The following is a 15,844-nucleotide window of genomic DNA, read 5'->3' as shown; positions in this document are numbered from 1 at the left end:
CTTTTTCCTCCTTTTTTAAAGTTGCTCATGCCCAGCATGTTGTAACTGTTGCCATTTTAAAGTAGAACAGTTCCAGCCAGCAGCCTTTTCACCATCTCTGACAGATTCAAAATGCCATTGCAATTTGACGCTCGCCCTCGTCCACTTAAAAAGGACCCCAGCAAGCTGTCCTTTCACAACTGTAATCATCATGTCATTCCTTCTTCCCACAGAACTGCACCCCACTGCAGAATGTGCTGGGTTGAAAGTTATGGCGTCACAGAGGGTCTGTTCTCCCGGGCACATGGTGGGCTGTGACCTGCCTCTCCACCCAGCCCTGTGGGGCCAGCTGAGAGCTCTGGCCAACGAAGGGCCAACAGAAGTGCCACAGGACTCGAGTGGACCAGCTCACCAGCTCCACTTCCTCCGCTAGGTGCCTGGGCACCCCAGGGCGGTGGCTCCAGTCTCCAGAGTGGGGGCCGGTGGGGCAGAGCTCCCCGGCCACCTGCTGCCCAAGTGTGGGGTGAGGTGACCTTCCGCCATGCTGTGCCATGGCCTGTCCTGTCCAGCATCCTCGGCTGCTGCCAGACAAATACCTGCAGTACATCGAGGGGGTCGTTTGTCCTAATCTGTGAGACCATGAGACCAGACCTGGGAACAAGAACTTCCTCTGTGTTCTCAGAATCGTTAGGTACGTACTCAATCAACACGATGCACAGACATTGTGAATTTTCGTAACTGCACGTGGAAGTAGAATTGGAAATGTGTCAATGAGCTGCCCGTCTTCAAGGGCGAACATTACTTGGGGTTCACCCAAGTAATAAGAAATGGTTCGGCGTTAGGCTTTTTCCTATTTTTCGTCTTCATTGATATGCGAGCTGATAAAACGTCACCTAAATAGAGAATGAAGGTTTTGCTGTAGTAATGTCCCTCAACCTTCCAAAGCCCTTCCATGTGTCAAAAGCCACATGTCAATGGATCAGCACGAGAAAGGGCAGGCTGTTCCCCTAATGCCATCCTGCCCCAGAGACAGGATTCGGGGAGAGTAGTCCCCCAGTCTGGGCCGGCCGGGGGTGAGGACCGGCGCAGCCCCTGCTGTCCACCCCTGCCCAAGGGGCAGGGAGGGTGGAGCTCGGAGCCTCTGCAGGATCAGAGCCCCTGTCCAGGTGTCACCTCCCCACCCAGGCCCCTCTCTGGGATGAGGACAGCATCGGAGGGGCTGCCGTAACATGGGGGTAGGGGTGCAGGGCCGCCAGCTCCGGCTGCGCCCTCTGTCCTGTGGGTCCCGTGCGCTCGTGCTGCCAGCATCTGCTGCACACCCGCTGTGCTCCAGTGGCAACTCTGCCACCTGCCGTAGCCACTTGCCAATTCTGAGAGCACATGGAGACCAGAGGTTTTTCTCCTAACCAGACTAACCAACTGAAATACACCACAGAAAGTGGTGGCTGTTTACAGTGGAACTACTACAGGGTGTCTAGGAAGTAACCTGAAGAGCCAACAAGACGTTACAGAGAAATAATGATTCTATTACAGGAGGCATAGAAGATGTAAGTAGATGGAGGGATGTGCCCTGCTCACGCCTGGAACAGCCCAAGGCAGCACAGACTTCCACCTTCCCCATCCTCCAAAGTGTACACGGAGAAGGAAAGGCCATGAATGCCTAAGTCATTACATAAGGGAAAAGGAGAATGTGGGGGACCTCCATCGGCATGTGGGATCACGGAAACATGCTGCTGCAGGGGAGGGGCCAGCCCCTGACTGGAGGTTTCTGCGTTGTTGGGGATGGAAGTAGCCCGACTCCCTCAGTGAGCAGTACACAGGTGGAACGGGTGGGCGTCGCTCAGAAACACTGGTGAGTCTTCAAAAGCACAGCGACCCCCGTACTTCCCTGGCGGTCCAATGGCTAAGAGTCTGCACTCCCAATGCAGGAAACCCGGGTTCCATCCCTGGTGAGGGAACTGGATTCTGCATGCATGCTGCAACTAAGACCCGGCGCAGCCTAAATAAATAAATATTTTTTTTAAAAAAGTGAAGCTCAGGCTTGTAGAGGACATCCGCCCCCCTCTGAGCTCCCCTGGCAGGGGGTGGGAAATTAGCTCACAGCAGTGACCCAAGGCCTGCAAATATGGGTGCTCAAAACAGTTGGATGAATTTTTTTTTTTTTTTTTTTTTTTTTTTGCGGTTCACGGGCCTCTCACTGTTGTGGCCTCTACCGCTGCAGAGCACAGGCTCCGGAAGCGCAGGCTCAGCGGCCATGGTTCACGGGCCCAGCCGCTCCGTGGCACGTGGGATCCTCCCGGACTGGGGCACGAACCTGTGTCCCCTGCATCGGCAGGCGGACTCTCAACCACTGCACCACCAGGGAAGCCCTGGATGAATTATTGAGTGAAGTTGAAACTCCAACTATGCTAAATATTTTACAAAGAGCACGTGTATATCCTATTACAGTGGGATGGGGACCTTTTATGAAAGAATAAGAAGTGATACAGCGAGTCTTGCAATCTGCATGAAGGTGGCAGCTGGGCTCTGCACCAGAGACCGAACCCAGGAGGGTGCGAGAGGGGTGGTGCCTGAGGGTGGGCACGGGGGTGTCGGAGTGGAGGGGGTAAAGGTCAGGAAGGTGCGGGCACAGGCCGACCGGGAGAATGCCATTGACCAAGGCAAACGGATGGGGTGATGGGGAGGAGGTGCAGGGCTACAAAGGCCGCGGGACCGCGTGGAGGCGACGCGGGGGGGCGGCGGGGAGGGCACTGGGGCGACGGCTGCAGTGCAGAGGCCATGAGGAGACGCCCCGCAGCGTCCGCCAGCCGGCTGCCCCGCGTGGGGGGTGGAGTCCCCCGTCTGTGTCCGCAGCAGCCCGGGTGGGTGGGAGCCTCAGCGCCCACGGTGGCGGCCAGGCTTCTGTAGAGAGCGGAGAGCGGGTGCGGGAGGCGGACGAGGAACCCCTCTCCGCGGGGCGGCTCCCGGACGCGGGGCTGGAAGACAGGGGCCCAGGACGCGGCCGGCCCCGCCGCATCTCCACCGCGTGCAGCCATCCCCGACCCGCGGGCGAGGGGAGCCCCCCACTCGGCCTCCCCCTCCTCCCCGCCCTGAGGAAGAGGAAGAACCAGTCATTGTTCATTCATTTTATTTAATTTAAATATTTTTTGCCAAGTCATCGCCGGCGCCGCATCTGCGTGCGGGGGGGTGGGGGTGGGGGGGCGGAGCCACGCCGCGCGTCGCCGCAGGTAAACAGCCCCCTCCCCGCGGCGGGACCGCAGCCGCCGCCCGCCGCTCGGGGCGGGGGTCCCGCCGCCGCCCCCGCCGGAAAGACGCGCCGGGGCTGCAGCCGAGGCTGCAGCCGAGGCGGGGGCGGCGGCCCCTGCGCCCCCCGCAGCCCGCGCCGGCCCGGGCGGCCCGACCCCTGCCCCGGGGGGCGGCGGCGGAGCGCCCCCCGCCCCCACCGCGGGCCCCGCGCCCCGGATCCCCCGCGCCCCCCATGCACCACCTCCTGGAGCCGTCCGCGGACATGGCGACGGCGCTGCTGGCCGGCGAGAAGCTGCGCGAGCTGATCCTGCCCGGCGCGCAGGACGACAAGGCGGGCGCCCTGGCCGCGCTGCTGCTGCAGCTCAAGCTGGAGCTGCCGTTCGATCGCGTGGTCACCATCGGCACCGTGCTGGTCCCCATCCTGCTGGTCACCCTGGTCTTCACCAAGAACTTCGCAGGTGAGGCCGGAGGCGCGCGGCGGGAGGGGCGCGTGCCCTCTCGGGCCACCCTCGCTGTGCCAGCCACCGCGGGCCTCCCCACTGGGGTCGGCAGTGTGGGCGGTGCCCCGGGGTCTCCCCGCAGACCCTCAACACTTCCCCACCCTTGCATGTGTCGCCGGTCGCTGGGGCTGCCTCCCTGATCCCTCTCTTTCGTTGTATTGAATTTACCTTCCGTGGGCTCACACCGGGCGGACCCGGTGGTCCCAGGCATCAAGGAGACGTGGGCTCTGTCGTGGAAGAGGGGCGACCAGAAGGGGGAGTGGGCAGGGTCTGAGGGAAGGAGGAGTCGCCAGGTGGGGACCAAAAAAGGAAGTTACAGGTGATGGGGACAGTGGACACCAAAGCACGGCCTCTGGGCAGGGTCCTGGGGCGGGTGGTGGGATGAAGACCCTGAGAAGTGGGCAGATTCTGGTTGGTTGGTGGGGGGGCAGTGGGAGCCTGGGCAGGTCTTGGGCAGAGGCCCCCCTGGGCAGGCAGGGCCTGGAGGAGCAGCAGGCACTGGTGGGCAGTGGACCCTCCTGGCCTCAGCAGCAGGCCCAGCGCCTGTGAGGCTGATGCAGGTAGAAGAAGAAACCAGACAAGGGCAGTGTCCACGGCAGCGTGGACGGGATGAGAGGTTGAAGCTGCCGTTGACAGATGTGGTCCTGATTAGATTCAGTGAATTTGGGGAGCACCTGAGGGCCTCCTAAGGAGAGGTGACCCCAGGTGAGGCAGGAAGGAAGAGTGGGCTCCCGGGGACCAAGGGTCCACACGCGGCAGGTGTGTGGGCGGCTGGAGACGGGAAACGGCCCCCCACGCAGGGTCTGGCTGGCAAGCGGTCTCAGGGCCCAGATGTCCAGGGAGGCCCCTTCGCAGCCCATCAGCCCGTGGCAGAGAGGGCGACTCTCCCCTGAGGGACGTGGACAGGCTTCCTTGCACAAAGGACTCACCCGTTAGGGGTCCCTGTGACCTGAGAATGGACGTTGTCCAGGCTGCCTCGTCCCACCCCCGGGTGGGTCACTCCCGGGGTCAGCACGCTCCCCAGGAGCCTGGGGGGGGAAGTCAGGCTGTGCACAGGTGTCTCCTGGGGCAGCCTTGACAGGTTAGCACAAACTTGTGACCCCAAACGCTAGAGCCTTATTGTCTCACAGTGCGTAGGCCCAAAGTCCAAAATCCAGGTGTGGGCAGGCCATGCTCCCGAAGCCCCAGGGAGGGTCCCTCCTTGCCTCTCCAGTTCTGGAGGCTCCGCAGTCCTGGGCCTTCCTTGGCTTCATTGTGGCCGCATCACCTGATCTCTGCCTGCGTTTTCATACCTCCTCCTGGGTATCTGTCCAAATTTCCCTCCTTTTATGAGGACACCAGTCATTGGATCGGGGCCCCCTTGATCCAGCGTGACTCATCTCAACTTGATCATATCTGCAAAGATTCTTTCCAAACAAGGTCACATTCACAGGTACCAGGGCTTGGGGCTAGAACATCTTTTGGGGGAACAATCCTACCCACTCCAGATGCACACGGTGGGGCAGGCTCAGGACTCAGTCGCCGTCAGGCGACCTCCTGTGACAGGGCCCCCACCTTGATATTCTGCTGTGAACCAGCTCCCCCCATGTGGGGGGGCCTCAGCACCTCTGCATCCAGCCTGGCTGGGCTGCTGGGTCTCCCCGAGTGTGTCCTTCATCTCTGCTCCTGGCGGTACCCTTGGCCTCCCTGTGTCGCCTGCCTTTTCACACCCACCTGCGTGTGTCTGGGGACACGCCTGGGCCCGATGCTGGTCCGGAGCGGCCCGGTGCCTCCCTAGCGAGGGCGAGGCAGGCCTTCTGAGCCAGGGCAGGCGGGTGCCGGTCCTGCAGCCCAGCACCCTGCGACCCAAAATCCAGCCGGTGGAGCATGTCTGGCGCGCGGGGCCCAGGTCTGCCCCATGGTAATCCTGTTCCAGGTCACAGAGCAAATGGGGGGTGGCAGTGGCTTCACGAGCTCTCCCGCTGCTGAGTGACTGAGGCCGCGCAGTCCCCTTGCTCCCACCGCCATTCGGGGCAGTGGCGGCTGCCTCTTCTGCTCTCCTGGATCAGGGTCCGTCTACCTGGTGCTCCTCACAGAGCTCAGAATCGTCCCCGGGTCCCTTCTCCAGATCTGAGGACAGTAGGGGACCACTGCTGTGGACCAAAGTGGGGCAAGAGGAAGCGAGGTCAGAAGCTCTGACCCTCAAGGGGCGCTGGAGGCCCCTCCAGCTGCATCCCCCGCCCCCAGACAGGAGCACACCCGACCCGTCCCCTCAGCACTGGGTCACCATCCATCTTCAGGTTCCGAGCCCAGAGTATGTCCTGCCACTGCTGGAAGGATCCATGTCCCATCCACTGGAGCCCGGCTCGGCTTGAGGGGACCCGGCGCTCACCCCCACCAGCCCACCCAGCGCCCAGATCCTCACCTGGTGCCCTGGCGCAGGGGGCGGGGGTCCGATGTGTCTGCCTGTTGGTGACACGCGGGCAAGTACATGCTGGCCACTGGGCTCATGGTGAGGACCCGGCCAGGCGGGGACCTCCCTGAACACTGGGGCCTGTGCGCATCCCCAGGCTGGAGGGTGGCAGGTGGTGGGAAGGCCCCGGTGGCTCCACAGACACACCCGCTGTGCAGACCCGCTCAGTGGTGGATGGAGGGTCAGCCAGGCTCACGGCCAAAAGAGGATGGCGGGGGAGTGGGGCGTTGAAGGGCTACTGGTTTCTCCAGATGTTATGTGGGCCCTGGGAAGAGGGGACCAACAGCTGCTTTTTCCTAAAATAGCCAAACACAGGCAGACCTCATTTTATTGTGCTTCGCAGATATTGCGTTTCTCACGATTTGAAGGTTTGTGACAACCCTGCGACGAGCAGGTTTCCTGGCGCCATTTTTCCAACAGCATTTGCTCAGTTCGTGTCTCTGTGCCATATTTTGGTAATTCTCACAATATTTCGAACTTTTTCCTTATTAATACATTTGTTACAGTGACCTGTGAGCAGGTCTTTGACGTTACTATTGCGAAAAGATTACGACCCGCTGAAGGCTTAGGCGGTGGATGGCATTTTTTAGCAATAAAGTATTTTTAATTAAGGTACGTACATTGGTTTTTAGACATACATACAGCATGTAGACATAGACTACAGTATAGTATAAACATTATTTTTATATGCACTGGGAAAGAAAAGAATTTGTGTGACTTGCTTTATTGCGATCCTCGCTTTATCGCTGGCGTCTGGAACCAAACCCTCGACATCTCCGAGATGCCTATAACGGGTGTGCCTCTTCTACCCCCAGTCAGGCAGGGTCTCCAAGGGAACTGGGGCACTCGAGCTGAGAGGGAACGCTGTCGCGGGCTGGGCTTGGCCTGGGGACCGGGAGCAGCCCCGGAATTGCAGCGAATTCGGAATCGCACACACAGCTTCTTCCCCGAAGCGGCCTCGCAAGCCCTGGCTGTTGCTCTGGCTCGATGTTCTCCACGGCACCGCAGTCGGCCCTGCGTGCTCCACGACGGGGTCTCTGGGAGCACCCGGGGCTGCGAGGACCCTGGCCCCGGTGTCCTCTCGGGGCATAGCCAGGGGCGCTCGGGTCCAGAGTCCACACAGTGCCATCAGGAAAGGTGCCCTGGGTGAGCTGACTGGGTCTGCGGGTCCCTGTCGGACACCCATGCTGGCACTGCAGTGTTTGAGCGTCCGGTGCCCAGGCCCCTTGGCTCAGCGGTCACCCCCACCCCCAACCAGGGTCCGGCCCAGCACCCAGGCCCCTGCAGCTCAAGTCAGGACATGCGGCCGCAGCTCTTCCGGGCCAGGGTCACTGCACACGTGTGTCCTGAGGCACCGGCATGACACATCCGGTCTCTGCTGGGCTGTTGGACCTGCTTTGCAGGTCAGGGAAAGACAGAGACCCCGGTGTAGAGCCCGAGGGGCCCTGGAGCTGGGCCTCTCCTGAGCCAGGGCTCATCCCTCCTCCCCTCCCAGCAGCCAGGGGGCTGTGGCAGACGTGAGAGGATGTGGGGACCCATGGGGGCCCTGCTTCCATCCACGGGTGAACCAGCTCCCCTGTGCCTGCAGCACTCACCGCCAGGGGACAGGCCCCCTCCGTGCCCCAGAGCCGCGGCACCCTCCCAGTTCCCCTGGGGCCTGGACCAGGGGCCTGGGGGTCCCAGGGACCTCTCCCCGCCGTCCTTTTCTCCCAGAGAAGAGCGTCTGCCTTTCTTTGGCCTGGAGTTGGCTGTGAGGACAAAAAGCAAGTGAATAAAATGCTATCTTCTCAACCATGAGGGGGGATCCTGTGCCTTTTCCATGTTCTCTGAGCCCAACTCACCACTAGGCCTCAATCTGTGTCCTCGTCAGGGGCCTTGGGCTGTGCGTACCAGCATTTCCTGACCCAGCCCCATCCTCGGCCAAGCCCGTCCCTCGTGTGCCCTTGGCACAGCTTCCTCACGGAGCCCCTGGCCTCGCCACCACAGCTGAGCAGAGCTCACTGCCCGTCACTCCTGCCCCCAGCCCTCCGTGACTCCCCAGTGCCTGCCACGTGGAGCCCCAGGTCCTGCTGCCATGGCCGTTGGACCACACCACCTGGAACGAGCTGTGGGCCCCACTCCGGCGATCCTGAGGCCCACCTCAAGCCCCCCTCAACCCTCAGGATGGTGCGGGGCTGTCACGCTGCTGGCAATGGCTGGGGCTCTGCATATGTGAGAGGCCAGGTGACCTCCGTGCCTGGGACCGAAGGCACTTTTGGGGTCTCCGTGCCCAGATGTGTAGCCGGCCCCCTCGGCCCCTGCGAGGCACCAGCAGTGACCGTCTGCCTCTCCTGCCCTCAAAGGCTGGGATTAACTTGGGGCAGGCCTTGGGAGGGGCCTGCACAGACAGACAGAGACAGACAGACAGGTGCGTTGGTCCCCACTGCTTCCTGGTCTCAAGCCTCGTGGGGTGAGGGGCGTAAGCTGGAGCAGAGGGAGACTCAACGGACCCGCCCTGGGGGCCGTTCTTCGGGGCGCGAGGAGGGTCCAGGCTAGGGCAGGCTGGCATGCATGCTAGCTGTGGTCAGGCTGGGGGCAGTGACCTCCTGTCATTGGGATGCTGCCCTCTGGGCAGGGGGCCCGGGCTCTGCCACTTGCAAGAGGGCACACGTGCCCGGTCTGTGGTGACAAGGACTGGAGCCTGGCCTGACAGCCGAGTGGCCCGGTCTTCAGGGGCCATGAACGGTGACGCCCCGCCCTGAGGACGGCTCCGAGCCGGCCAAGCTCTCCTCTCTGAGAAGCGTTCAACGGGAGGCCCAGCTGGAGGGCAGGGTCGGTGGGGACTGCGTCCCACGTTCTCAGCTGTTGGTTGGCACCTGTCCTCACCTGGGGGGAGACAGCTCAGTGACGACCGTTTTTCCTGCGTGACATTGTGGCCTGGGTGGTGGGTCCTTCCTGTCGGATCCCCGGGGTGACTGCCCCTGCCCACCCAGTGTCCTGGGACCCCAGGCCTGCCCTTCCCCAGGACAGTGGGTCTTGGGGGGACACTCCTCAACTCTCAAGGGCAGGCAGGGCCACTTTTGCTGTTCCTTAGTTGTGCCACCGTAACCGGCTCTGGGTAGGTAGGACCTGGCCAGGACACCTGCCCTTCTCAAGATGGAGGCCGAGGCAGTGCCAGGCTGGGGGCTGGTCCAGCTGTGCCACTGTAAGAGAAGCCCCAGCTGAGTGGTGTGGCCTGTGCCGCCCTCTCTGGGACTCGTCCCTGTGTGCACATGGGGACGTTATGGCACTCGGAGGGGGGTCTGAGGTTCCAAGTGCAGGTCGGCCCCCCAGGGCGGGGTGGGCACGGCCGTACCCTCCACCCCCATCCCACCTGTGTCTGTGCCACAGCTGACTGCAGTACGTGGGGGGCGGGGTACCCGGGGTGAGACCCACGCCAGCACGCTGAGATGTGCGGAAGAGGGCTCAGCGCGGGGCAGGCGGGAGGGGTCCGATGCCCGGCTCGCCCCCAGCCCCCTCTCCTCTCTGCCCCCAGAGGAGCCCATTTACTGCTATACGCCGCACAACTTCACCCGTGACCAGGCGCTGTACGCCCGCGGCTACTGCTGGACGGAGCTGCGGGACGCGCTGCCCGGCGTGGACGCCAGCCTGTGGCCGTCGCTGTTTGAGCACAAGCTGCTGCCCTACTCGCTGCTGGCCTTCGCGGCCATCATGTACGTGCCCGCGCTGGGCTGGGAGTTCCTGGCGTCCACGCGCCTCACCTCCGAGCTCAACTTCCTGCTGCAGGAGATCGACAACTGCTACCACCGGGCTGCCGAGGGCCGCGCGCCCAAGATCGAGAAGCAGATCCAATCCAAGGGGCCCGGTATCACGGAGCGCGAGCGGCGTGAGATCATCGAGAACGCGGAGAAGGAGAAGAGCCCCGAGCAGAACCTGTTCGAGAAGTACCTGGAGCGCCGCGGCCGCAGCAACTTCCTGGCCAAACTCTACCTGGCGCGGCACCTGCTCATCCTGCTGCTCAGCGTGGCTCCTATCTCCTACCTGTGCACCTACTACGCCACCCAGAGGCAGAACGAGTTCACCTGCGCGCTGGGCGCGGCCCCCGGGGGCGGCCCGGCCGTGCGTGTCACCTGCAAGCTGCCGTCGGTGCAGCTGCAGCGCATCGTGGCGGGCGTGGACGTCGCGCTGCTCTGCTCCATGAACCTCATCATCCTCGTCAACCTCGTCCACCTCTTCATCTTCCGCAAAAGCAACTTCATCTTCGACAAGCTGCACAAGGTGGGCATCAAGACCCGCCGGCAGTGGCGCCGCTCGCAGTTCTGCGACATCAACATCCTGGCCATGTTCTGCAACGAGAACCGCGACCACATCAAGTCGCTCAACCGGCTGGACTTCATCACCAACGAGAGCGACCTCATGTACGACAACGTGGTGCGGCAGCTGCTGGCCGCGCTTGCGCAGTCCAACCACGACGCCACGCCCACCGTGCGCGACGAGGGCGTGCAGACCGTGGACCCCAGCGCTAACCCCGCCGAGCCCGAGGGCGCCGCTGAGCCGCCCGTGGTCAAGCGGCCCCGCAAGAAGATGAAGTGGATCCCCACCAGCAACCCGCTGCCCCAGCCCTTCAAGGAGCCTCTGGCCATCATGCGCGTGGAGAACAGCAAGGCCGAGAAGCCCAAGCCCGTGCGCCGCAAGACGGCCACCGACACGCTGATCGCGCCGCTGCTGGACGCGGGCGCGCGCGCCGCGCACCATTATAAGGGTGGCGGGGGCGACACGGGCCAGCCCCCCGACAAGAAGCATGCCCGCCACTTCTCCCTGGACGTGCATCCCTACATCCTGGGCACCAAGAAGGCCAAGGCCGAGGCCATGCCTGCCGCCCTGCCAGCCTCCCGGAGCCAGGAAGGAGGCTTCCTGTCCCAGCCAGAGGAGTGTAAGCTGGGCCTGCCCGCGGCACCCACCACAGGTAGGGATGGGCAGGGCTGGAGGGGCGTGAAGGGGGTTAAGGACTGAACCAGCTGGATGGAAGCAGGGGGTGGGCAGGGGAGCCAGCTGCCGGGGTGACGACAGGCGGGACCCTCACTCGAGGGCCCTGTGAAGCACACGGGATGAAGGGCTGGCGGGGACACACGGTAAGGTTGCTCGGCACCTGGAGAAGGTTCTGGAAACGGGCGCTCTGCTCCTGGGGCGGCCAGAGCCCCCCCACGCCAGGCCGGCCGCTGTGTGGGGGAGCTTCAGAGCCCGAGCGGGCCAGGCGGGAGGAGGGGGGAGGCAGCAGGTGGGGAGAGGGGCCTGCAGAGGCTCTGTGCTCTGGGCTGTTTGCAGATGCACCGCTCCCCGCAGAGCCAGCCCGGGCCGCGCTGCCCTCCGGGGGCCCGTTTCACATCTGCTCGCCCTCCGCCGCCCCCGCCACGGCCCCTCTGTCGCCAGCCAGCCTGGGCAAGCCTGACCCCCTCGCCATCCTGAGCCGCAACGCCACCCACCCGCTGCTGCACATCAGCACCCTGTATGAGGCACGGGAGGAGGAGGACGGGGCCCCCCGAGCCCCCCCTGATGTGGGCAGCCTCATCACCATCCCTCCCCCCCAGCAGATCCTCATTGCCACTTTTGAGGAGACAAGGACAGCAGTGAGTGCTGTGGAGTTCTGAGGGGACAGGGCTGCCCAGGCCGTCGCAGGCCCCCCTGCATGACCGCAGTGCGCCACTGCCCCCAGCGCCCCCGTGGACGCGGCCTCTGCTTCGCCCGGCACGGCCCACACCCCAGCCTCCTGTCCGCATGCCACGGGGCTCAGCACCTCGCCTACCCGGCCCCTCAGATGGCATCGTCGGGGCTCTGGCTGGGCCAGGGGCTGGCCATGACCCCCGTAGAGCCCGTGGCCAGAAAGGCCCAGAGCCACCACCCCCCTCCCCTGCATCAGGCGCTCGGCTGTGAGATGAAGAATTTATTTTTTTAGTTGATTTTGTCTTAGGCCTGGGACGCTGGCCCGTGAGGGGCCGGGCAGTGGCAGGACAACTCAGGAGGGAACTGGGGATGGTGGCACCTCAGGGCTGCCCCTGCAGGGACCGGGAGCCCTCGGTGGGAGGGGCCACCCTCCAGTCAAAGGTCAACGTGCACTTTCTCCTCTTATCCCGACAAACCTGTACTTTATTTTACTATGATTACTGTAACTAGCGAGTATATTTATTACCAGGAGGCTTCAGATGCATTCAAAACAAAGGATGCTGTGTGTGTGAGTGTGGGAGCGTGCGGAAGAGAGCGAGGGTGCCAGCGTGCCAGTGGGTGTGTGCATTAGCGGTAAGCGTGCGAGTGTGTGCGTGAGTGCGCACGGGTGAGGCTGGGCGAGGGCGCCAGCGTGCCAGTGAGGGCAGGAATCCAACGCAATAACCACGTCCCCTCCAAGGCCATCAGCACCCCCCCGCCCGAAGGTCCACCACGCTTCCGTGGGAGCTCAGGGCCGGCGCTGGGCGGGGCCATCCCTATTACCTCAGCCACGGTGACAACGTGACAGTATTAACAAGGTAGCACCGAGCATATCAATAAAGATTATTCTGATACCCCTGAGTCCTGAGTGGTCCATCCTGCCGGAGGCCTGTGGTCCAGCTGAGGCCTCCTGTGTCCAGGGCCTCCACCCAACCTGCACGGGGTGGAGGTGCTGGGGGCGGGGGGCGGCAGGGCCGTGGGAGGCGCCCCGATGCCCTCCAGGTCGCCTGGGGGCCCTGCTGCATCCACAGCTGAATGAGAACACACAGTCCTCATGCGGCTGACACACCGTGGTCTCCAGCTAACGTGCGTGCATTCTGGGCCACAGGGTGATTCACACAGACTCAGTGGAGATGGAGTGAGCCCCCCCAGGAAGCCGGCCCCCCCATCAGATGCTTGAGGGCAGGGGCTGCCAGGTACACTTGGGGGGGAATAGCAAGAACTGGCAGGACTCAGGAGGGCTTCCTGGAAGGGGTGCCCCTGATGTGCTCTGGAGGCGTTCGTGTCATGGGGATCGTGGGCGCGGGGGGGCTTTCCTCACCAGGCCCAGGATGCAGGTGGGGATGAGGCTGGTCCCGGGCGTGCACCAAGGAGTCACACACCCCATAGGCCACAGCAGGAGACCCCGAGGGTCTGAAGAGAGGCTCCTTGGAGGCAGATGGCTGGGGCAGCTGGGCCAGAAACCCCTGGGGGCTAGACCAGGTGGGGTGCAGGCCTCAATCACAAGGGGGCTCAGCCGAGATCAGGGTGGGACCACCTGCTGCACCGTGTGGAGGCCTGACTGGCCTGGCCTCCTCGAAGCCCCTCCGCAGGCCCCTCCCTGGAGCAGCCCTGAGCTTGGGCAGGCTGGGCTTTCTGGGAGTACAGTTGATCCATCATCTGGGGCTGCATCCCAACTTGGGTGTTTTTGTTTTTGTTTTTTATAAATTTATTTCTTTTTGCGCGTGGGCTTTCTCTGGTTGTGGTGCGTGGGCTTCTCATTGCAGTGGCTTCTCGTTGCGGAGCACGGGCTCTAGGCGTGCGGGCTTCAGTAGTTGTGGCATGCGGGCTCAGTAGTTGTGGCTCGCAGGCTCTATAGAGTGCAGGCTCAGTAGTTGTGGCGCACGGATTTAGTTGCTCCGCGGTATGTGGGATCTTCCCGGACCAGGGCTCGAACCCGTGTCCCCTGCACTAGCAGGCGGATTCTGAACCACTGCGCCACCAGGGAAGCCCCCCAACTTGGGTTTTAGATGTAGGTTTTTATCATCACTCAGGTATGGTGAAGCCAAGAGATCAGGAGAGGACTGTCACTGCAAAGACAGTTTATCACAGGTCCCAAGAGGAGGGGGCCCCAGGGCCGGTCAGGAGGCAGGGAGAGGGGACACGTGGGCAGGAGCCTCCACTGGGTTTCCGCAGGGAGAGATGGGAGGCAGGGTGAGCAGGCTCAGGACCGGCCAGCGTGAATAATCTCGGTAGGCTCAGGGCGGAGGGGCTGCCCAGGTGATTGGGGCAGGCAGAGGGTGGCCCCGAGGACACAGAGCACCTCATGGAGGAGGGATGGTCTGGGGCTGTGGATGGCTGGTTTGCTTGTGAAACTGTTTGCTGTCTCTAGGAATTGGCTGACTCTGGGAGTGGCAGTCTCTCCAGGGTCAGCACGGCCCCAGATGGCAAAACGGTACAATTCATACCCCCTGTCCCCAGAAAGCACTCACCCTCACCCGGGTCAGGACACTGTCCCCAGCCCAGCATCCCAGGTCATATGGCCTGCTGCCTCTTGGGCTGGCACTCACCATTTCCACTCATCTGGGGAAGGGACCCCACAGGACCCAGGCAGGCTGACCAGGTCCTGCAGGGTGGGATGAGCCCCAGGCCCCTCGGTCCCACATGGGCAGCCAGATCCGTGGTGGTGGTGAGCCGGGCACTGGGAGCCAAGGTGACCCTGAAGGGGTAGGGGCTGCTGTGCCCACCCAGGAGTCCAATTCCCACTCACCTCAGGCAGCAGTGTTTGCCACGGGCCCCCCGGCAATCCCTGAGTGGGGCTGGAGCCCAGACCGGCCCCCCACCCCTGCACATGCACACTCAGGGGCTCTGCTCAGAGTGGAGACATTCCCAGAGACCCGCGGGGCGCGCTGCCTGGCCGTGTGCTGAATCCACAGAAGTTCCCCATGCACACGTGTCCAGGTGGGGCTAAGGCACACCGGCCACTGAGCCCCCGCCCCGCCCCCGGTCTCTGTCTTCGGCGGGATTGCTGTGCCCAGCCCTGCCCCCTGAGCCAAGGCCCGGCAGGACATTTCAGACCAGTCTCCTCCAGAGGCCTGTTCCTTGGTGTGTGAACTGACCCATTGCCCTGGGGAACAGAAGGGAGTCAGCGTCCCACAGAAGCAGACCTCTTCCTGCAGGTGCCAGGGATGCCACCTTGCCCGGAGGGAGCAGAGGGCGCACCGTGGGCATCAGCATTCCTTTGATTCCTGCCCCGCACGAGACTGGACGGGTCATCACCTCCCACATCAGCCAGCCCAAAGGAGGGCCACCCCCAGACTCAGAATGTAGGAACCCGGGCCCTGTGCAGGACAGCAGGGCTGGGCCAGCACCCCCTTCCTGGAACCTGAGGGGAGGCCCGGCGCCCAGCTCGGACCGCTGGTGGGCCGGTCCGGCAGGCCCAGACCAGGGCCGGGCCGGACGGGGCTACCCCTCACTCCGGGACCCCGCCCCCACCCTGTGCCCCCCTCCCCTCCAGCCGTCCCACCGTCCCCGCCCGCGCCTCCCCGGACCCCAGCCGCCAGGCCGAGGGGTGGCCCAGGCGCCCACATGGGTACAATCCACGACCCAAACTCTCTGCTCCTCACGTTGCACTATCGCTGACCCTTTCGGGCGGGATTGACGGTTCTGTATCATAGCAGGCTATATGAACGTCAACCCCCTTTTACTGACCGGGAGCTGCAGCCAGAGAATTTTGGGGCGCTTCGCAACGCCGCCCCACTCGGGTGGCAGGCCTGGGACTCGAACCCGGGTACCTAGCCGCCGCTTGAGTCCTCGAATCCCGACGCTGGAGGCGGGGCGGGGAGCAGCGGGGCTTTCTCGCGCGCGGCCTCCTGGGAAGTGAAGTCCGCGGCTGCTCGCGCGCAGCCCCCTGGGAACTGTAGTCCACGGGCCCGGGACAGGCTCGCTGTAAGGGCGGGCCGAAGGCGCGCGGAACTACGCTTCCCGGCATGCCGCGCTCCGCCCGGCC

The 15,844-nt window shown here is 63.5% G+C and overlaps 1 protein-coding gene across 1 annotated transcript; it reads left to right on the top strand.

Annotated features, from left to right (window-relative positions):
- Nucleotides 1–3,457: 3,457 nt before the first annotated feature.
- On the top strand, nt 3,458–11,804 carry PANX2 (pannexin 2; the record flags this gene model as incomplete). Its single annotated transcript, XM_081250201.1, has 3 exons — nt 3,458–3,683; nt 9,692–11,122; nt 11,482–11,804. 3 exons carry the CDS (start codon nt 3,458–3,460, stop codon nt 11,802–11,804), a joined length of 1,980 nt encoding a protein of 659 aa, XP_081106327.1.
- Between the last annotated feature and the right edge of the window lie 4,040 nt (nt 11,805–15,844).

The sequence above is a fragment of the Mesoplodon bidens genome, assembly GCF_964165515.1.
Source record: "Mesoplodon bidens genome assembly, chromosome: 11".
NCBI lineage: Eukaryota > Metazoa > Chordata > Mammalia > Artiodactyla > Ziphiidae > Mesoplodon > Mesoplodon bidens.
The sequence above is the reverse complement of the archived record's forward strand: the minus strand, read 5'-3'. Positions and strand labels throughout refer to the sequence as shown.